The 21,971-nt window shown below is 46.3% G+C and overlaps 4 protein-coding genes across 13 annotated transcripts; 2 read left to right on the top strand and 2 right to left on the bottom strand.

Moving 5' to 3' along the window:
* The first annotated feature begins 287 nt into the window (after window positions 1–287).
* On the top strand, window positions 288–2,352 carry LOC120648567. Its single transcript, XM_039925312.1, has 2 exons — window positions 288–1,073; window positions 1,319–2,352. Exons 1-2 carry the CDS (start codon window positions 543–545, stop codon window positions 2,171–2,173), a joined length of 1,386 nt encoding a protein of 461 aa, XP_039781246.1. The 5' UTR covers window positions 288–542; the 3' UTR covers window positions 2,174–2,352.
* Window positions 2,353–2,595: 243 nt separating this feature from the next.
* LOC120650650 lies at window positions 2,596–4,916 on the bottom strand. 6 transcript variants are annotated; one of them, XR_005665750.1, is made up of 5 exons: window positions 4,671–4,909; window positions 4,245–4,497; window positions 4,082–4,164; window positions 3,935–3,991; window positions 2,596–2,952 (listed from the first exon to the last, which is right to left on the bottom strand). XR_005665750.1 is itself a non-coding variant. In XM_039927850.1 (4 exons), the coding sequence occupies exons 1-4, from the start codon at window positions 4,689–4,691 to the stop codon at window positions 2,939–2,941; spliced, it is 345 nt and encodes a 114-aa protein (XP_039783784.1). In that variant the 5' UTR covers window positions 4,692–4,909; the 3' UTR covers window positions 2,596–2,938. The 6 variants fall into 6 exon arrangements, 2 of the variants coding, with proteins under 2 accessions (XP_039783784.1, XP_039783783.1); XR_005665749.1 differs by having other exon boundaries at window positions 2,841–2,952; window positions 3,887–3,991; window positions 4,778–4,916; XR_005665748.1 differs by having other exon boundaries at window positions 2,841–2,952; window positions 3,887–3,991.
* Window positions 4,917–6,389: 1,473 nt separating this feature from the next.
* Window positions 6,390–12,687, top strand: LOC120650651 (vacuolar-sorting protein BRO1-like). The gene is made up of 8 exons (XM_039927852.1): window positions 6,390–7,182; window positions 7,852–8,802; window positions 8,975–9,064; window positions 9,165–9,233; window positions 9,626–9,766; window positions 9,936–9,984; window positions 11,726–11,829; window positions 11,922–12,687. Exons 1-8 carry the CDS (start codon window positions 6,502–6,504, stop codon window positions 12,435–12,437), a joined length of 2,601 nt encoding a protein of 866 aa, XP_039783786.1. The 5' UTR covers window positions 6,390–6,501; the 3' UTR covers window positions 12,438–12,687.
* Window positions 12,688–15,019: 2,332 nt separating this feature from the next.
* On the bottom strand, window positions 15,020–20,689 carry LOC120650652 (KH domain-containing protein HEN4-like). Of its 5 annotated transcripts, none has more exons than XM_039927856.1 (9): window positions 20,510–20,687; window positions 18,527–18,735; window positions 18,087–18,451; window positions 17,367–17,786; window positions 17,032–17,277; window positions 16,188–16,925; window positions 15,763–15,818; window positions 15,588–15,681; window positions 15,020–15,486 (listed from the first exon to the last, which is right to left on the bottom strand). In XM_039927856.1, the coding sequence occupies exons 2-9, from the start codon at window positions 18,705–18,707 to the stop codon at window positions 15,295–15,297; spliced, it is 2,292 nt and encodes a 763-aa protein (XP_039783790.1). In that variant the 5' UTR covers window positions 18,708–18,735; window positions 20,510–20,687; the 3' UTR covers window positions 15,020–15,294. The 5 variants fall into 5 exon arrangements, with proteins under 5 accessions (XP_039783790.1, XP_039783791.1, XP_039783788.1 ...); XM_039927857.1 differs by having other exon boundaries at window positions 15,588–15,678; window positions 20,510–20,686; XM_039927854.1 differs by having other exon boundaries at window positions 18,087–18,729; window positions 20,510–20,689.
* Window positions 20,690–21,971: the final 1,282 nt, after the last annotated feature.

A 21,971-nucleotide genomic window follows, 5' to 3' on the forward strand; every position in this document is an offset into this window, starting at 1 on the left:
GTTTTAAAAAGTACATTATGATTCTTTTTATCATTATTTTGATAGGCTAGGCCACCTTAATACAATGAATTAATCCTACCTACACAAAAATTGCGCTTGACCCAGATTCTTACTTTAGCCGATGTACAACCGGTTCATCCAACGCTCACCTACTCCAAGTGGCAAGTGGAAGCTGCTATTGGTTTAAAAAAAATGGAAGCTGCTAAAATATTTTAGTGAAGAAAAAGTCTACAGCCGCGTGTTTTTCAGTTGTCTCAGCTCGGATAGATGAGACCTGAGTATACGCAGAGCGCAGCCGGAGCCTTCCTGCAACAGACGCCATTCTGAAATCTCCAAGAGGCATGCCGGTGCCAGCAGCTTTGCTGACTTCCTTCCACCTTCCAAATTCCCAAAGAACTCGTGGTGATCGTTTAGCATGTGTCTGCAACTAGCCCCCTCCTAGTTGTAGAGCAAAATCCCACGGTTTGTTGGTTGCAACCTTGGCCGCCTCCGGCCTCTCCTTCCCGCGACGCGAGTGATCGTGTCCTTGTCACTCGCAAGCCATGAAGGCCGTGACCTCGCTCGGCGAGCCTGGCCTCCTCCCCGCCGCCTCGCGCCGGCGCATCCGCCGCCGACTGGCCGCTGCGGTGGTGCTCGCGCCGCTGCTCGTCTTCCTGGCCGCCGAGCTCTCCTTCGCTTCCCAGCCCCGCCTCGCGCCCGGCCGTAACGCCGCCGCCACTTCTTCTTCTTCTCCCTCCTCCTTCTCTTCCCCTCCGCCGCCAAGTCGAGACGGGCAGGAGCAGCAGCAGCGGGCGGCGGTGTGCCTGGTGGGCGGCGCGCGGCGGTTCGAACTGACGGGCCCCTCCATCGCGCGCCACGTCCTGGCGCCGCTCCTCCTGGCCGGCGCGCCCGCCGCCGACGTGTTCCTGCACAGCCCGCTCGACGCCGACGCCTGGAAGCTCTCCGTCCTGGCCCGCGCCGCGCCGCCGGGGGCCTCGCTGGCCACCGTGCGCGTGTTCCGGCCGCGGCGCATCGCCGTGACCCCGGCGCGGGCGCGCGCGCTCACCGCGGAGCACTCGCCCAGAGGCATCCAGGTCAGCCCCGCTGCCTCGCTCCTCCCTAGCTTGGCCCCTCCTCGCGTGCATGTGATGGGAGTCAAAGCATGGCAATTCCGATCCCGATTGGCAGCTTCCAATTCCGAACGTGGCCTGCTCAACGAGACGACATGGAACTGCAGGCCGGAGCACGACACGACAGCACGTGCCACGTGTCATGTCCATATAGACGTAATCGAGCTTTGCTGTCTTGATAACCATTTTGATTTTGCGACACCACGCAGGGCCTGCTGCAATACTTCCATCTGGTGGAGGGATGCCTGGAGCTGATCCGGGAGCGCGAGTCCCGGGGCAACTTCACCTACGCCTGGGTGCTCCGCACGCGCGTCGACGGCTTCTGGTCGGCGCCGCTGGACCCGGAGGGCACCTTCCACCCGGCGGCCTACGTCGTGCCGGAGGGCTCCCGCTTCGGTGGCCTCAACGACCGCCTGGGCGCCGGGGCCCGCGAGGCGTCGGGCGCCGCGCTCGCCCGCCTCTCCGCGCTGCCGCGCCTCGCCGCGGCGGGGTACCGGGACCTCAACTCCGAGTCCGCGTTCCGCGCGCAGCTCCGCGCCGCGGGCGTGCCGGCGCGGGAGCGCCGCCTCCCGTTCTGCGTGCTCAGCGACCGGACCTACGCGTTTCCGCCGTGGGCCAGGTCCGCGGTGCCCGTGGCCTCGCTGGGGTCGCCGGGCCCGCTCAGCGGGGCCAAGTGCCGGCCCTGCCGCCCCGCCTGCCGCGACGCGTGCGTGGCGCGGCACGTCGCCAGGCTCCACCGCTGGTGGAGCTGGACCGAGTGGCGGAACGGGACGCTGGAGCTCTGCGACGCCAGCGGGCCGTGGGAGCAAGGGTGGGAGGCGCTGTTCGACGAGGTCGCCGGCGCCGAGGCTGCCGCGGTGCGGCGAGGCGTGGCGCGGATGGGCGCGGCCGAGTGCGTCGCGGAGGTGGAGGCGCTCCGGGCGCGCGCGGAGCGGTGGGACGCTCCTAGCCCCGCCGAGATATGTCGCCTCCGGTTTGGAGTCCGGTCGCGGCCGACGGAGCGCCCCGGCAATTCTTCGGCAGGCGGTGACACTGACACTACTGTTACCATCACCGAACGCTGAACAACCCGAGTTCTTTCTTATTAGAAAGAGAAGAAAATTGGGATACGGATACAACCTTCTAATCTTCATTTGTTTTTTTTTCAAAGACCGAAATCTTCTTTTGTACAAAATTGTTGTAGTCTTAAAGTTTAAAGATAAGAAATGAACACATGTATAAAATCCAGTGGCGTCCATCATCATTGACATAACTTTTCCTCATTTTGGTAATGTAGCATGAGCATCAAGACTCCACATCGCCTCATCGATGATCATGGTTTTTTTTATTGACATGAAATCTGTATTCTGAGACTGTCTTTAAAATGCAGGGATTTCACAAGGGAAAATTCAATTCATGTAATACTTGGTGCAAAATCCTGCATTTTTTTCACAAGGGACTTGTAATACGGAACAAACACTTTGAAAAAAGACTAGGTTACCAAGCCTTTAATTTGATTTCCAAAATAAACCTTTGCAACAACGTATATGAAATTTGTATATGAACAACCTTGAGTTCTTATTAGAAAGAGAAGGAAATTGGGATCTAGATACAAACTTCTAATTCCAAAGACCGAAATCTACTTTTGTACAAAATTGTTGTAGTCTTAAAGCTTATAAATAAGAAATGAACACTAATAGATATAAAATCCAGCTTCGTACACCATCACTGACATAATTTTTCCTTATTTTCGCAATGTAGCATGAACATCATGACTCCACGTCGCCTCACCGATGATCATGGCTTTGTGTGTCTTTAAAATGCAGGGATTTCACAAGGAAAAATCCAATTCATGTAATACTTCCTGCATTTTTTTTCACAAGGGACATGTAATACGTAACAAACATTTTGAAACAGACTAGGTTACCAAGCTTTTACTTTACTCTAGTGGAGGTGCACGTGCCACAGGCACGTGTTTAAAGAATAATTATATTAAAAATAGCACATAGTTATATTTAAAAATAACATGAGACTCAAAATTAATATAACAAAGCAAAGTTGGATTACATTGATCGACTACTAAAACAACTAAATTCTACTAAAACAACTAACTGCGGCTGGAAAAGTGCATCCAAAGGGCATGTACGCTATGTGGAAATGTTGTTTTTATCATATCTTACAAGAAATTCAAAAACCTTTGTTGTTTCTATCAGCTAGCATGCTTGCATATTTCTCCCTAGCCCTTTACCGCTTAACGTCCCTCTGCTCGGTGCAATCAACTGGTATAGCAAATATTATGGTTTATCAATCGTGTCCGCTTAACGGAGTAGCAGAGATGCGGATGTTGCGGTGGTTTTGCGGGCACACAAGGAGGGATAGAGTCCGAAACGAAGTTATTCGGGATAGGGTCGAGGTGGCACCAATTGAGGAGAAACTTACCCAGCATCGGCTGAGATGGTTTGGACATGTCCAACGAAGGCCTCCTGAGGCGCCGATGCGTAATGGGGTTCTTGAGCGAGTCGATAATGTAAAGAGGGGTAGAGGTAGACCTAAACTGACGTGGGATGAGTCGGTTAAGAGAAATCTTAAGGATTGGAATATCTTTAAAGAGATAGTTTTGGATAGGAGCGCTTGGAGACTAGCTATCAATGTGCCGAACCTTGAACTTATTTCTTTCGGGTTTCATCTCTAACCTACCCCAACTTGTTTGAGAAAAAAGGCTATGTTGTTGTTGTTGTATCAATCGTGTGCAAAACTGAAATGAAACAGTTATAAAAAGATCACATGCAAAGATTTACCATTTTCCACAGCTTGGTTATCAGGATGATCATGTGATTGTCACTTACGATGATTCAGGGTAGTTGTGATATCTCCAAATGGTCGACGGCCATCCATTGCTTCAACTGATCAAAATATTTACGACAAAATAAAAAAAAACAACGTGAGCAAATGTGCAGGGGGGGGGCATTTGCCAGCAGAATCAAACCTCGCACCTCTAGGGCTCCCATCTCGGCAAACAGGCCTGCCAGATGGCGACGGTGAGCGATAAAACTCCTTGCTAGCAAGGTTGCTTCAACTGATCAAAATATTCACGAAAAAATCAGCAACGTGAGCAAATGTGCACGGGGAGTTTGCCAGCAAAATCAAACCTCGCACCTCTAGGGCTCCCTTCTCGGCGAGCAGGTTTGCCGGACGGTGATGGCGGGCAGTGAAACTCCTTGCTAGCAAGGCTCAGGTAACCTTGGACCGCCGGTGGAACCGACCAGCGAAGCCTCGCGCGTCTAGGATGGAGCCGGTGGCGAGGATGGCAACGACCACAGGACCCTTCTTGGTGGTGAGGATGGCGACGACCAGACCCTTCTCGGCAGGCAGGAGCGCCGGTGAGGAGGATGTCCACAATTTGCTTGAACTAATTAAAATATTCACAACAAAAAGAAAAAGAATCAGCAATGTGGGCAACCGTGGAGGGGGGACTTTTGCCAGCAAATTAATCACCTCACAACTAAATAAACAGACATGCATCTGTAGGGATTAATTCGAAACACGACACCCAATTCCATGTTTTTTCACCAAATCACGTACGTACGTGTGATGCCTAGGCATCGCCGGTGAACAGGTTGATTCCAGCGCGCAACTGATCGAGCAGCTGATCCATCAGACAAACTTTGAGATGAGATGTGGTGGCTGACCTCGTCGGCCTTCTCCTGCTAGATGAAGTGGCCGGCGCCGGGGATGATGACGACGTCCTCCAGCAGCGGCACGTAGGCCTTGAAGCCGCCCTTGTGGATGTAGTCCCTTGGTGATGAGGATGGCGATGACCAGACGACCCTTCTTGTGGCGAGGATGGCGACGATAAGACCCTACTCGGCAAAAAGGGCGCCAGCCAGTCGTTAGGATGGCGACGGGGCGCCGACCAGCCAATCCTCGCGCGTCTAGGGCAGACAGGCGCCGGCCGGTGGTGAGGATGGCAACGGTACCGCCGTCCAGTCAATTCTCACGCGTGTAGGGCACCCTTGCGTGATTTTCCTTTCCTTCCAAAACTACAACATGCAAAAGGAAACTACTATTTCCCTTTCCTTCCTAAACAAACAACGTGCAACCAGAACATGCAAAAGGAAAGTTACTCCCTTAATTGCGGGCAGCAAAGTGTATCCAGTGTGCGTGTACCCGATGTGGGTATGTAGAAGGCTGGGTGAAAAAAAAAACATAGGTTTTGAGTGGAAACATTTTCCTTCTATCAATTTCATGCCAAAGGATGTAGGGCCAATTGGTTCCGGCAGTCCGGCGGCACTCCGGAGGTCGTGGGTTTGATCCCCGGAAGGGGCGGCACTCCGGAGGTCGTGGGTTCGATCCCCGGAAGGGCCGAATTTCCGCCTTCTGCTAAAAAAAACCATCGCCTGCCTCATGTCCAAAGCACTGTGAAGCCCGGCCTAACTCACAAGGCGACGAGCCCCCGTGTACGGGTGGGGTAGGGGTTCGGGGGTTTTCTTGGCTTGCTGTGAGAAGGTCATTCTACCTCTCAAACAATGCCGTGGTGGCGGTCTTACCCCCCGCAGGTCAAGTTTTTTTTCTATCAATTTCATGGGTCTACACCCCTTTTCGTCAAACCTTTGAGCTGTCAAGTGGGGTCTCCGTGAGGGGTAAGGTGGGCCTAATCTTGGTGAGAAAAGATTTCAATTGTTTCAACTTTTATAGTATAGATTTTGGAAAATTAATCCTTGCAACTTAATTTTATAGTATAGATTTTGGAAAATTAATCCTTGCAACTTAATGCTACCTCCGGTCAAAAATAGCTGACGTTGTCCGTCTTTTACTATTTCCATTGTGATATGGTTATGATATATAACTGCATGAGATTAAACAACGAATATGAAAATTGTATTTTACTTTTCGTCAAATAAAAAAGAAGATTGTGTTTTGAACCAAATATTAAGAGCCACGCGTTAGTCAAACTTTTCTAAAACTCGACCAAAATTTAATCAAATCGTCATGTATTTGGGACTGCTGGACCGGCAAAAGTTGAGTGTGATTGTGTGAACTGCAACAAAGCAAGATGGGTGGAGGAAAGAGGTCTACAGCGACCATGTCATGCACTCATGCGTGTGTGCCCGGGTGTTGAAAAAACCCAACAACGACCTCGTTCCAACACCCGACCCAGACCGAGCCCGCCGAGCGCCGACCCCCGGCTGGCTACTGGCCGGTGGTCGCCCGCAGACATGCACCAATCTCAAAGCACCACCCAGCGTCCCTGACGCGGCGAAGCATTCTCTTCCGGTTTGCTTCTGCTGCTGCCCTTCCAGCGCGACAACTCTCACAACTCCCCCCAAATTCCTTCACCCCGAAGCACCCAACCCCCAACCCCACCCCCGATCCCCTCCCCCACCCCGCCTCCGGCCACCGCGTCCGCCTCCCGATGGCGTCGGCGGCGGGGTCCTCCAACGTGATGCTCGCGATCCACGAGAAGAAGACGACCCCCACCGACCTCTACCGCCCGCTCCGCCTCTACGTCGCCTCCGCCTACTCGGAGCGCGAGGCCGCGGCGGCCGACGACGACCTCAGCGCGGTGCGCGACCTCCGCGCCGAGGTCGAGCAGCCCTCCCTCCCGGACCCGTCCTCCCTCGAGCAGCGCCGGGACGCGCTCCTCGCCTACGCCCGGGCGCTCGCGCTCGTGGAGCCCCGCTTCCCCATCTCCCCCGACCGCGCCCACGTCCACTCCCTCACCTTCACCTGGCACGACGCCTTCAAGGGGAACAAGAAGTGCGCCCTCGGCTCCATCCACCTCGAGAAGGCCGCCGTGCTCTTCAACCTCGGCGCCGTCGACTCCCAGATCGCGCTCGCCGCGGACCGCTCCACCGATGTCGGGATCCGGACCGCGTGCGGCGCGTTCCAGAGCGCGGCGGGGGCATTCGCCTGGCTCAGGGAGAGCGGGGTCGCGGCCAAGGCCGTCGCCGCGGGGGCTACCACCGTCGACATCACGCCTGAGTGTGCGGGCATGCTGGAGAAGCTCATGCTCGCGCAGGCGCAGGAGTGCTTCTTCGAGAAGGTTATCGCTGGAGGGAAGCCGCCCGCGCTGTGCTCCAAGGTGGCGCGGCAGGTGCGTGGTTACCGCCTCTTGTTGCCCAGGTTGTTTTGTCTCTATGAACTCAGCGCTATGGGAGCTTAGTTTGGATTGGTGTGGAATGGAGCTTTGAATGTTTCTGAAGTTGTTTGAGCAATGATAATAAGTTTACCAGTCAATTTGCGATTATGTGTTATTCAGAACCTAAATAATTAACAGGCCATCATAGTATGCTGAACCCTAAGCTTGTGAAGTCCATTTATCGTAGCATCATGACAGGCCTAATTCTGGAATAATCTTATAGGCCTATAGGGTGGTTAAATTGTTTGATTCAAACATATTTAGGACTTAGCGAGCAATCGATGTACTATTATGATCATTCATCGAGTAAAGATTTCGGTATGTTTGACTTGCTTGAGTTCTAGTGTGTATCATGATGGTAGTGAGATTAGTTCCTACTATTGATTTAATTTGGATGTATATTAGGGCTTGGTTATATATCAGTTGCATGGTTGATGTTTAGCTACTGTTAATACATCACATTCTTATTCGTGATACTGTCGCATTTCTTCTCTTCTGTTTGATGTTGAGCTTCTATTAATAAAACACATTCTTATTCATGATACCGCCACATTGCTTCTCTTCTGTGAAACTTTGGTGTCGATGCCTAATTCTTGGTCATTACATGTTCACATATCTTTTCAGGTGGGCATATTCTACGAAGAAGCATATGCAGCTCTCAGTGCACCTCCTCTAAGTCAGCACTTCGATAGGACATGGGTGTCTCATGTCCAGCTGAAGGCAGCTCAATTCTATGCTGATGCTTGTTATAGATATTCACTTGATCTTCATGAGAAAGAAGAAATTGCCGAGGAAATTGCACGATTAAAGATCGGAATGAGTGCCTTGGCAGATGCTAAGAAGGCTGCAAAGGGAGTTGCTGCCCAGCTTATGGATTCTGTCAACAAGCTGGAAAGTAACATGAAAATCAACTTGGAAAGGGCTATGAAGGAGAATGATCGTGTTTACCTGATGCGGGTTCCAGCTGCTGGTTCCTTGGGTGCCCTCCCTGCGGCATCCCTTGTAAAGCCTACCTCTCTGGCTGAAGTTTTAGATGCCAGCAAGGAAAGGCTTTTTTCATCGCTTGTGCCTGATGGCAGCATGAAAGCACTTTCCAAATACACAGAGATGGTAGATAATATTATCCGGATCCAGGCAGAGAAATTGCAGCAAGCTAGTGAGATCACTAGAGTCCGGTTGAAGGAAATGGATTTACCAGATTCTATTCTTTCACTGGAAGGAAGTATAACATTGCCCGTAGATCTGAAGGAAGACGTAGAGGCTGTGCAGATAAGTGGTGGGCCTGCTGGCTTGGAGTCCGAGTTGCAGCAGCTTAGGGATCTGAGGAGAGTCAATCAGGAACTACTTGTTCAGACTGAAGAGCTTCTGCAGAAGGAGGCGAATGAAGACGCACAATTTCGTACCCAATTTGGGAGTCGTTGGACTAGACCTCAATCAAGCACCCTAACTAAAAACATTCAGGATCGACTGAATCTATTTGCTGCTAATCTTAAGAAAGCTGCTGATAGTGACTCTTTGATCGAACGAGGCGTGAAGGAGAATTACCCCTTGATGTCTATTCTTGACAAACGACCGGTGAGAGTTTAACATTAGTATATAACATGAAACTTAAAATACTGTTAGGATTTACCATTGGAGTAGATTACCTCTCATTATGTGCTTCACAATGAACCATGATCTTCTTTTCTGTTATCATCATTATATTCTTCATATCTAGATAGTTATACATTCCCGTTATATGTTGCAGATAGAGTCTGCACTTCCAAGTATTTCTAGGCCTATCATGTCCTTGGATGGGAATGAAGATGCCATTGTTGGAGCCCTGAAACAAAGCTTGGTAATGTACATTAGTTTTTGTAGATGATTAAACATGCAGTAAAACTATTTGTTTTAAACTAGTTTTAAACTTCGTGAAATTTATTTCTATATTTCAACAGAGACAACTGGAATCTCTTGGAGCACAAAGGGCAGGTCTTGAAGACATGCTAAAAGAAATGAAAAGAAAGGTACAACTATTGTTCCTCACATTTTTTTTATAGTTGTGCTTTGTAGAATTATTTAAATCTGGCACTAGCATTAAATTACAAGCAACGGTGCAGTTTATCTTCTCAGTGAACAAATTATGCTTAAAATGTTAGTGTGCTTGGAGTCCTGTATTAATTACTAATTCATCATGAGCTCCTATGAGTGCCTTTTGTGTGTGTATGCGCGCGCTACTGTTGCTCCACTCTACTTAGTAAATCTTCTGCTTTGCATTTCCCTTTCCAAATTCCATTTGACAATATTGATGGAGGTCCTGATGGATTGTTTTCAAGTTTCATAGTCCTTATAATAGCTGAAATAACTGGTGATGTGGTCATATACTACTGTGTGCACTGAGAAGATTCATTTCTGCCAGGATGATATACTGCCTAAGTTGATGGCTGGTGTTGGATCACATGACGACCTTTTCAAGAAGGAGATTTCTAAGTATGATTCTATCTGTGCTGAGATTGCTGATAACATTGTGGCACAGGAACAATTATTGCTGCAAATACAGGTAAGCAGACATACCTGATAAATATTGGTGCAGTCTTTCGAGACTTTCTTTGTGCTAGAAGATAGCATAAAAGAATATATCCAATCAACAACATGTGTATTCAAACTGAGTGTATATTTTGTTATCTACTTCTTTGTGTATGACAATTATATATTGGATCCTTGCACAGGCGCAAAATGAGCAATTCGCTACTGTATTCAATCTAGAGGATTACAAAGGTAACCTTCTAGTGTTCCTTTTCTTGTCATAGTTATGATAGATGCCTGCACATATTGAATTTTGCAGCTTGTTTTATACATTGAGTCCAAAAGTTACAACTCACAACAGGCTCTTTAGATTACTCATTCTGATTTGCCTCACGCCGACAAGGTTCTACAGACCTTTCAAATCATTAATGTGATCACTTTCCACTTTTATACTCCCTTTGATCCAAATTATAAGTTGTTTTGGCTTTTCTAGATACATAGTTTTTCTGATGTATCTAGACCAAGGTTTAAAATAACCGGCCAAGGCCTTTAGCGGTTTGTTTTTCAAAGGTTAAGAAAGGCTATAGCCCCCGCTAAACCCATTTAAGAGTTTTGCCAAATAATTTGCATAAATCAGTTAGACTTGTGCCCTCGGCGGTCCTTCGTGCGGGTGTGCAGCGTCCCTGCTACCACATCCTCAACCACTTGGCAGTGGCAGCGGAGGCGTCCCTCCGCCCACAGCTTAAGTGCTCTGCCATCTGATGTAGCAGAAAGAGAAGAAGCAAGAGTCGTAGTCTTGGGCACGAAGCAATTAAGCACACACGGAGATAGGAGCAAGAAAAGGAGGCCGAGCTGCGTACTTGGCAGCGCTCGAGCAGGTTGGCGAGGTTGCAGCCGCCGCTGCCATAGGTCGCAGCCGCCGTCACAGGTCGGCAAGGTTGCAGCCGCCGCCGCCGCCAGGTGAGGTCGAGAGTTGGCAGACAGCTCTTGTTTCAGCATTTTGGGCTGCCGTGGAGGGGTATTCTGAAGAGGCCTGCGGCCCACGCTGAATTCGGTCTGTGTGCTACTGTAGTTGCGCTAAATTAGTCTTCATTTAGCGAGCTAATTATCGCTATTAGCGGAGACCAGGTCTTAGTGCCAAAAGCTAACTATCCTAGCTTCAGCCCTTCCCAAAAGCTATAACCGGCTATAGCGGACGCTATTTTGAACCCTGATCTAGACATAGTGTATATTTAGGTGCATAGCAAAAACTATGTACCTAGAAAAGCCAAAATTACATAATTTGGAAGACTACTTGTTAGCAACTTTTTTTTAATTTGTTCGTCCTATGTATGGTAGGAATCATGTACTTAATCACTTTGGTAGTGGAGTTTCCATTCTTACAGTGATTCCCTAGAGTTGTGCTAATAGCTTGGACAACTATTGATTTCCGGGCATTTCTTTGCAATTTGCGGCAATTTATCTTCTTGAGTTATCTATAAGCTTCATTACATTACTTGCATACTTATTATAGCAGTCTAGGTGTTTGTATGCATACCTTTTGCTGCTTGTGCATATTTTTCTGGAGTTACTTCAAATTGAAACTATTCTGCTTAAATTATAACTTGTAATCATTATTGAATGGAAATAAAATCAGTCAGGAGTCTTTTTAAGACCTGGGAAGTCAGATCTATTTGATAAGTCTCACATATGTGTGTCTATGTATCTATCTATATTACTAGATAGGGCTAGGTATAGCCTCCCCGGGGTGATCTCGACCGTCGATGGGATCACGCGGTGGTTTTATTGGCCTCCTGTGGCTGCCTAGGAAGAACCGGGGGTTAAAGTGGTACCTTGGCTAAGTCTCCCACCCTTTGGGCTTCATGGGTTGAGAGAAATAGAATTTCATTTGGGCCAACAAGATCTTCTAAAAAATTTGTATTGTCTAATTCCTTTTCTTTGTGGGTAATGTAATGTGTGATTCTGATTTCTGAACCTTTGTTCTTTATTTCAGCTGCTCGTGAGAGATGTTACAAGCAAATTGCTGCTGCTGTTGCGAAATACCGGGAGATTAAGAAGAACATCAATGAGGGCCTAAACTTTTATGTGACTTTACAGGTGTGTTTGCATTTCCATTTGGCATTGAACATAGGAATGTTGATGTCTCTTCTTGGATGGGCTACTGATTCTCTGGTGATTCCTGTGTACAGGAAGCAATAGGCAAAATAAAACAGCAGTGCAGTGACTTTATAATGACCCGAAACATTCAATGCCGCGAAATGATTGAAGATGTGCAGAGGAAGCTAGCGGGTTTCAACTTCTCGTCCTCCAGCCACTCGTCTATGCAGAGGAATGCTTCTGTACTGCCTGATCAGAGCAGTCCACCACCGCCCCATGCTCAGGCCCCCTATGCTGCTGCACCTGGGGTCGACTCTAGGCCTGGATACTCTCAACCGGAGCCAAGACCTGCATACTCACAGCCATACCCCCCGTCCTATGGTGCTCCACCGCAACAGCCCCCATATGGTGCGCCAGCCCCTGGTCAGTACCAGCAGCCACCGCACCAGCCGCCTCCTGGTCACGACTACGGTCAGCCGGCATATCCTGGATGGCGTGGGCCGTACTACAACGCCCATCAACAGCAACCGGGGCCATATTCTCAGCCACCTTACAATGCCCCAGGGGCTTACCCTCCCCACCAGAGCAACTACTATAGGCCTCAATGAGCGATGGTCATATTGCCGTCGCTGTTGCGACTATTTTATTTGCTTCTTTTCCATTGGGTACCATCGCCGAGTGTACATTATCTGGTGCACTGCATACGAAATGGGTGGTGTAATATCAGGCTGGTTAGACAGTATCTTGTATGATTTGTGCGTATAATAATGTGCTGGATGTGGTATATTACACGGGTATATTTTCATGCAAATCGCCACAGTATTAAGGCTTGCCAAGTGCCATTACTTACCTTGAGTACATACTAAAGTGCAATTGCATTGAATTAGGAACTGTGAAGAGCTAAACAATCCTGATTCCTGAGTGGCGTTTGCCAAACCCAACATGGAAACTTCCAGAATATTTGGAGCGACACTCAGTTTATCAGTTCACGGAAATTTTTTAATGCATGCGTTCCTACATTAGCATGTGTTTGGTTCTAGGGAGTTAGTGGGATGGTTTCATCCTGTTTTTGTGAGTGTTTGGTTCAGTTAGTGGGATGGTTCCATCCTGTTTTTGTGAGTGTTTGGTTCAAGGACATCATGCAACTTCTCAGCCCATGAAAACTCAACTTCCCGGCCTTCACCGGAATGCAAACTGGTCCAAGTGTAATCTGTTCAGAAACTAAAATGGTTCTGTTTTGTCCTGTTTATTAGCCGTGATTAGGAGAAAGTCACTCCTATTTGGCTTGTTCTCTTTACATTCTTGCTCATTTTTTGTGATTTCCTGCAAGTTCGTCTTGTTAATACCATTCTCTATTTATCTGATCATGCTTACCATTGGTTATCACCAATGCTAATTGAGAGACCATATGATGACACTTTCGAATTTGAGCGTCTGATTTCAGTTTATGCTTGGAAGCAACGTTCCATCCTGCTTGCAAATGTGTAATCCCCGGTTATATCAGCAACTTGGGAGTCCAAGCCGGTTCTCCCTGGTCTCGAGACCATTTTGAAAGAGACTGCCATTTTCTGGTGAAGCTTGCATGGGGCCTGAAGGTCATCACTTACTAATACTACATGCAGGCATGTCCTCCGTCGATTTCACGGGCCATTAGTAGCAAGCATTGGGCCGTGTTAAAATGCTACAGGTTCGTCTATCATCAGCTGCAAGCTACGAGCGCGCTTCTATTGACGACAACTATACTACGTAGTTGAAAGTTGAAACTAATGTAACTCGCCAGCGAGTCGACCCTCCTCTCAGCTGAAAATCGCCCATCGACGCATGCAATTCATGTCCCCTGATGACAGGGTTCAACTATTCGGTCGAATTTCGCCGAAATTTCGGTGTTTTTTTCGTTTTCGCTAGTTACCGGGAAGAGAAATTTCGGTATTTTCGGTATTTTTCGTTTTCAAATTTAAAAATTCAAAAAAAAATGATAAAAAACTATGTGTTTTTCTGAGCAAATAGGACTAGAACACACTCAAATCTAAGATTATTTGCTAGGCTAAAATTGCATTTTAGTTGAAAAACAAGGTTATTTGTAGTCTAATGAGGTAGAATTTATAGCTTTTTAGTATCCGACGCAGCTTGGCATTTCTCCAGACCCCTCCTCGCTCTATACAAATTACATTTTAGGAATTCTCTATACAAATTGAATCAAAAAAAATTCAAACACTGTCACATGAATTGATAACCAATTCAAATCATGTTTGTCCTGGATTTAAAACAACTTTTAATTGGATCAACCAATGTCCCTGAAATTTAATAGGCATATCCGCAATAACAAGAATAATAAAAGTCTAGTTGAGACCTAAGAGAGAAAATGGAAGTTGTCACATGAAATGACAAGACTTTTAATTGGTAGTTTTTGAAATAATTAAATAACTTTCAAACCATTGCTCAAATGAAAAAGTTCCTGAAACAAAAGTTGTAGATCTCGAAAAACTGAACAAAGTTGGTATTCAAAAGTTTTTCATTTGACCTCCGAAACAGTACGAAAATCACAACGGACATCATTTTCCGGTCGAAATCACCGAAATTTCGGTCGGAATTCACCGAAATTTCGTTTTTTGAATTTGAATTCTCTTTCCGTTCGAAATTAGCGAAATTCGGCGAAATTTCGGCCGAAATTTCGTTTCCGGGAGTTGGCGGGATTCGGTAGAAAAACGAAAAGGTGAACCCTGCCTGATGATCCATCACGGAAACTAAAGGAGGTCGCGATTATTAGTACCATTCAAAAAAGAAATGCAAATTAAGCAACTGTTAATGATGATGGATCTGATCCGAGATCCTCGGTCGAGAAGCTTGCTGAACCGTAACACGTATGCTGCTGCCATGTGGGGACAGTTGGTCCACCTGTAAGAGTTTGGCTAAGGGCATATAGGAGAGCACCGTGCTCACGGGTGTGGTGGAGAACCAGATATCGCTGTTCATCTTCCACGCGGGGGCGAGTCCTCACGCCCCAAAAGACCGGCAGCCACAGGAACTGTAGCAGGCGAAGCTTGTCGAGTTCGTCTCGTCTCTCGTCAAGCGACGAGCTAAGCCTAGCTGAACACAGCCGAACCTATGAGATAATGCTCTAGCTTTTTTTTTTATGTCCAGTCCTAACTGGGTTCCTACAAGCGACAAACTAGCATGGGTGAAGCCAGCCTCAAGAGAACCAGACGTGCAGTTTCATTCGGCCTCAAATAGCAGCCGTCGTAACAGGGTTCAAACATTCAGAATCCATATACAGCATTAACCTCAAATAACAGCCTTTACGTCTCTGGTAAAACGATATTATTTGTCATACAGCATTAACCTAAATTATCTTGATAGCACGGTCAATGTAACAGTTATCTAGCACGGTCAATGTAACACAGATAGCTCCAGCCACATGGCAAACCCAGCGGAATCTGCTTTCCTCTGCTGCCACTAGACCAGAAACTAGCCCCAGCTTGGGTAATGTGGCATGCGGGAAGGCTGGGGTTGCTGCTGCGTGCTCCGGCTGTTCGTGCTAATCAAGCCCTGCAGAAGACTCTGCGCGGCTTTCGCTTGGTCCAGTGTGCCCTGGATCTCCACTATTGACTCAGAAGAACCGGGATGCCCTTCAAGTAGCCTCAGTTTGCCACCGGAAATCTGGGATGAAGTAGAACACTCATGAGAACCTGTTAGATCATCACAGAGGATGCATTTCAGATAGCAGTGCCCGTGGAACCAAAGAAGCATAGCTTCTATACCTGACGGATCTCTGCTAGATTGACCCCGCCAACTCCAACAATAGATTCCAAGGAACTACTTGGAACCCTCAGTTCAATAGTGCTCGAGTACCTGCTGCCAAAGTATCCTTTTCAATGGAGTTTGTACTGGTAAAATTAAACTTATGTTTAGGAAGGAAGGCCTCCAAAGTCATACCTAGCAACACTTGTCTGTCCTCGATGATCCTCACGTCCATGCATCTGTCCAGCAGCCTGACAAGAAAGAAATTCAAATATATTCAGAACTCAATTTTTCTGACAGGCATAAATAAAATAAAGAATAAAGCAGAGCACATCTCAGCAGCTAAATCTAGGGTTTGCACATGATAACAAATCAACAGAGCTTCACCATCTATCACCGTGTCCACATTAGAGTGAACTTAGCTGCCACAGAAGTGGACGAAAGTTGTTCGCCATAAGACAGTAGCACATGATTTTTTTTTCTTTATTCAAAAGTATCACCCAATAACAGAATGAAATATGAACATAGGAACAGTCACGTGTACAGTCTCTAGCTTCTAATGAAAAATTTCAGGTGGTCGGCATTTCAAAAGGAGGGAAGCTAGCTCATCAAAGATGTACCTCAGTATAGTCGTAAGCATTTGAATTTCCATCTCTTGTGATGCCTAATTGCTGTGTGCCCCTACTAGAGTAGCTATCAATAGGCACATGGGCACGGTAAGAACGATGTGACATATAATCTGCATCGGGACTGTAAGAGGGAAGTTCTCTAATAGGAACGCGAGCAGGTGTTGCATATCTCTCATAAGCAGATGATGGGGCATTACTAACAATTGGAGGGCTTCCATGGGGATATTCTCTTTTAGAGAAGTAGTCTACAGGGTATGAATAGGAAGGATCATGAGGTGCACTTTCGTTCAGTCTTCCATATGGTACATTACTGGAAGGTCTTCCATATGGTGGATCGTTGGCAAGTTGTCCATATGGTGCATTGTTGGCAGGCCTTCCATATGGTGGATCATTGGTAGGTCTTCCAAATGGTAGAACAATGGCAGTCCTTCCATATGGTGAATCATTGGTTAGTCTTCCAAATGGTGGATCTATGGCAGGCCTACCATATGGATCGTTGGTAAGTCTTCCAGATTGTGGATCAATGGCAGGCCTTCCATATGGTGGTGGATCATTGGCGGGCCTTCCATGTACTGGGAATTCTCTGCTAGGCAGATCAACAGGCGGACCATGAAAAGGGGCGACAGGTGGAGGGTTATTGACAGAATTTGTATCTCTCAAAGTCCTAGTTCTAAGTCTCGAAGCAATCTCTGTGAGGGCTCCTCTTGCAACAGCTGGAGGCCCAGCAACCTGGAAGCTTGGAACAAATGTAAAGGCACAACAAAAGTTAAATAAAAGAGGTCTGGGAAAAAATATATACCTATTGTGATGCAGCTGTTAGCAAATATTAAATCACCTGCACAAGCTCGTCATCAAAAGACAAGTACTTTGGTTTATCTGCCTTTGAGTAGACTCGAATTTCTGCCCCAGTTCGCCTTCTCATTTCAGTAATTATCTTCCCACCTTCCCCAAGAATACAGCCAACTTTGCTTGATGGTACAACAAGCCTTGTACTCACATGGCGTTTCTCAGAGAGTGCACTTAGTTTATCATGTAGCAACATGAGTGCCTCAATTGTTGGGGATATTGGATCAGCTGGTATCTGAACAAACAAGGATGTAAAATTGTGAGTGCTCATGCTGAAAGTTGGTATTAAAAGGGGTTGGCAATCAGAACAACCATCGGCATTACCTCCTTAGATGAAACAATAATAATCCTTTCTTCAGAAACATCTTTGTCAACTTCTTGAACCTTAATGTGAGCACCAGTCTGGTGCTCTACCCGCTTAACATTAGCCCCGCTTTTCCCAATAACTGAACCAATGAGCTCAGAGGCACACAGAATTCTGACAGAAAACTCCTCAGTTTCATCAACAGTTCGCAATGGTCCATCTCTATATGGATCAAGCAGGGGTATAGGTGGTGGATGATCAATATGCAAGTGTGGGAACATATGGTTTCCATGTGGTAATGGTGGTGGAGACTCGCGTTTCCTTTGTGTGCTTGCATCTATTATTTCCTCAAGAGGTAGGTTTTCTTTACGTGGATGTTGATGGAGACGAGTTGATATTTCGTACAGAGCTTTTCTTACAAGAGAAGGTGCTCCAGTTATCTGAAATATCAGAAGCTCAATAGGATATTCATGTCCAAGAATGAAATTAAAATAGAACAGCATGCCAACCCAAATTCATTTAATTAATTGGCAGGGAAATTAAGTTATCAAAACATCAGAAACTCGCCAAGTAGGGCAGCATTTGATGTGTTTATTTCCATAAAAGTAATATATAAATAGTTGAATACTAATCCAATAAAAGAAACACTATATGAGGTTACAGGAATCGATGGAATGAAAAGGCCTTACTAAGCTTAATAATAAGATAATAAAGGATTTTTTATTACTAATGTAACTTGCCTGCACTAGCTCATCACTTTTAAGTGCACATTGGGGAAGGTTTTCAGATGGCAAGACACGGATCCCAGCACCAGTATCATTTCGCAGTTGTTGTATAATGGAGCCACCTTTTCCTAGAAGGCAGCCAACTTGGTTGCCTTGAACCAAAATCCGGGCAGTCACATCATCAGCACTTTCAGAATCTTTGTTGGCAACTCCATCATGAAATTCATCTGCCACAATCTTATCATGTATCTTCAACAAGGCATCTTGGGCAGGACAATGGGGCTTCATGCTCCCTAAGCCATCACTAGATATATTTTCAGCTACTTCATCAGCTCGTTCGGAATGACTCTGGTAGTTGAAGATGATAATTACTCTCTCATCTGCACCAAGAATGGAATCAGCAACCCTTATCTTTGATTTAGTTTCCTCCCTAAGGGTCTTAACAATGTCACCACCTTTCCCCAAGACACTGCCTATCTTTTTTACCGGGCACAATATCCTGTAAATGGTTTCAATTGGCTCAGAGGACATAGATGTGTCATCATGCCTGGAGTTTAACCGTTTCCTCTTTCCATCATCAAAACTGGAATGTGCCCTCCTTTTGGAGTGACTTCTTCTAGAATTATCATGATCCATCAAACTCAGTTTTGTAGTCCACCTTTGTCTACATAACGAATGATCCATCAGCAGAAACAGAATAAGATACTGATAAAAAGGTAATGCAAAAAAGAAAGAATATTGCATGCACACAGGCCTTGGGCATCTCCAATGATAATGCACACACACTTAAGCTTGTAGGTTATGCACATAACAAAATCCAGAAGCTGCTGTTAAAAGTTCATGTTGCTATTTTGTTCTACAGAATACCAGTATAGGTAATCTGTACAATAGCAGGTAACCATGCACAGATCAAGACAACCCGGCAACCTCAAGTCACACTGACTCAAGATACAGTTACCAGCAATTTAGTTTTAACATATTCAGGCGGTGTGTATTATTTAACTTCATTTAAATAAAAGGACTGCCCCTGCATAACTTGGTTCCATTGTAAGTTACAACACTGTTTTATTTGACAAAAGAGAGTGAATAACAATGTGTGCATGGAGTATGCAAAATCTAGCGCTTTATGGCAATGAAAATCCAGCCTAAGAGATAGTAACAATACAATTTTTAAGTTCACTTTGAAGTGCAGATACAGTGCCAGCAATGGTTGAGAAGGGAACACCATATTTTAAGGTGCCGTGCCTAATTTAAATACACAGATGAACACAATTAACACTGTAAAGGTTCAGGGGAACAATTTGACACAAAATTACTTCATCAACGTTTTCAACAAAATAGAATAAAAGATTCAAGGCACAGAAAATAACCCATTATGACTCCATATAAAGATCTAAACCATCAAAGTGTAAATAGAATTCCAGTTCTGTTGGTTTCTACATAAAAATTGGTTGTACCGGGGCTGAACGGCATAAACACTTGGACAGCTACACCTTGAATTTTATACAAGCATGATTAGCATAAAATCATAACGCCTTCCCAACACCCCACTTTGGTGAATGTTTTAGGTATTTAATATGTGTCCACGTAGTACGAACTGATGTTACAAGCAATTAAATGAGAAAAAAGAATGAGCTAGTGTCTTGTGGAATTAACAAATTGGGCTTAGAGTCTTAGCCATAAGAAAAACAACCAGATATGCATTGAGGGGAGAGGAAGTGTATTCGATATGCATTGGGAGGAACAACGTGACATCACACCTCGTCAGGCCATTACCTAAAGCGAGGCACCAAATTGCCAACTGCAAATCATGATCCTGTTGCACTCTACAAGCATGTATTAAAAAATAGCAATCCAACACCCAAATGAAACACAGCGTAAGGCAAACCATTTAGAGCACTTGAGCACGTTCACAAAAATTCTCAGCAATTCTGTTCACACTAGCATGGGAAAGATGCAGGTTGACCTCCCATGTATTAGCTGATAATATAATTCAAACTCAAACATAAACTACACAGATTTGAGCAACCTCGATTCATGTTCAATCAACAACACAAGAAAAATACCAAGTTGAGCACACTGCGCATGAGCCCCCTTACAGTGGTATTCGCATGGATGGTTAACTTAGGTGCATGGGAATTCAACTGAACTACCAAATATTTTGGAAAAACAAACTCGCTACATCCAAAAAGAACCAGCTAGGGCCAAATTGAACTGACTGACTCGCCTATCCCGAAAAAGGAAAAAAAATGGATTGATTGGGGGCGGACCCAGCATAGGACATGGGTGTACACTTGTACACCCGATAATTTTTGCAAAGGTAATCGAAGCTAGTAGGTAATATAGTGTAACTGGATCAGATCCGAATACAAATAGTTTTGTTAGGGTTTGGGGTGCTCCGTCTCCCCCAGCAGAAGAAAAGAGGAGGGGCGGCGTACCTGGTGGATGGTCGTCTCCGGCAAAGTGCTGGGCGAAGGCGTGACGAATGGCGCCGCCGCTCGCCCAGTCGTCGCCGCCGGGGAAGACGAGAGAGAGAGGCTTATTTTTTGTGTGTGAAATGGGAGGAGAGAGTAAGGGAGAAGGGAAAGGGGGAAAGAAACAGGACCCAAGAAACAGATATACTCCGTATGGCCTTCAGCCCTAGTCCCCGAGGCTGAGCCGTGAGGAGGGCCGAAGGCTGTCAATTAGCGGAGCTCGGCTCGGCCTGCCACCCCTCAAGCTTGACTTCGACAGCATCCCCAAGCCGAGATCGATCTGAGCTTGAGATCCCGCCGAGCCATAAGGGCCCAAGCCGAGATCGATCTGAGCTCGGCCTGCCACTCTCTCTTATATGAGGTTTTTTCTTTTTTATATTTAAAAAAAATTAAAATTTCAAAAATATATGTCCGTTTTGGAAAATTTCAAAAATATACCCCGGTCGCCCTATGGGAGGGCGACAGGGCTCAAATGTTTTTTTTTCTTCAAATTTGCAACGAAGTCTCTGGAGGAAAAAAAAAGAGGGGGCCTGTCGCCCCCCCCCCCAACGGGCGACAGGCCCCTGGCCCGGCCTGCAGGCGCCGGGGGGCCGGTCGCCCCTCCCGCGGGCGACAGCCCCCCCCCCCCCCCCGCGGGCGACCGGCTCAGCCCACCCTTATATAAGGCCTCCCCCTCATTCCCTCCTTATTTGACCTAAAAAAATCCACAAAAAATCCAGAAAAAAGAGAGGGGTGAGGAGAAGGGAAGCGGCGAAGCTCTGCCGAATTCCGCACTTGTGATCTACCGATAACTTCCATATAAATGCGTTGATATTGTATAACAATTTAATTTAATTAGCAGATTAGCTGAATTAGATTTGATGCTTTAAAACACTAGTTTAGTATTACAATTTGAGTACTATTACAGACTTTTTCAAATAAAATAATTATACATTAGAATAGAATTATGACAGTACCTTATTGATATTGCAGTATAAGACAATAGAATTATGACAGTACCTATATTTTCACGCATCAATTTGGTATACGATATGTGTATTGCTTAAATCATTGTTTTTTATTTGGCGCACCACACTATAGCGCCAATGTCTTCGTCAGGATCAACCTACATTCCGTGGAGCAAGTATAAAGCCACCGTACCCGAAGGAATTGATGTGCCAATGTGCTTCTGCGGTTCGTTATGCAAGTTCATGCAATCTGAGGTTTTAGGAGATGACTACGGCATGAGGTTCTTTATGTGTGAGAACTACGAATATGATCCACCTAAGCGATAGGGCAAAGACCGGGCCAAGGTAGCAGGACAACATACGCTATTTTTCTCTGTGACCTAACATTGAGTTATGATTCTAACTTGTGTTGGACAAAGTCTCCTCCGCCTCTTTGTGATTTTATGCAGTGGTTCGACACCGTGCAGTCGCAGCAGGCA

Source organism: Panicum virgatum, chromosome 9K (assembly GCF_016808335.1).
Source record: "Panicum virgatum strain AP13 chromosome 9K, P.virgatum_v5, whole genome shotgun sequence".
In the NCBI taxonomy this organism is placed as follows: Eukaryota; Viridiplantae; Streptophyta; class Magnoliopsida; order Poales; family Poaceae; genus Panicum; species Panicum virgatum.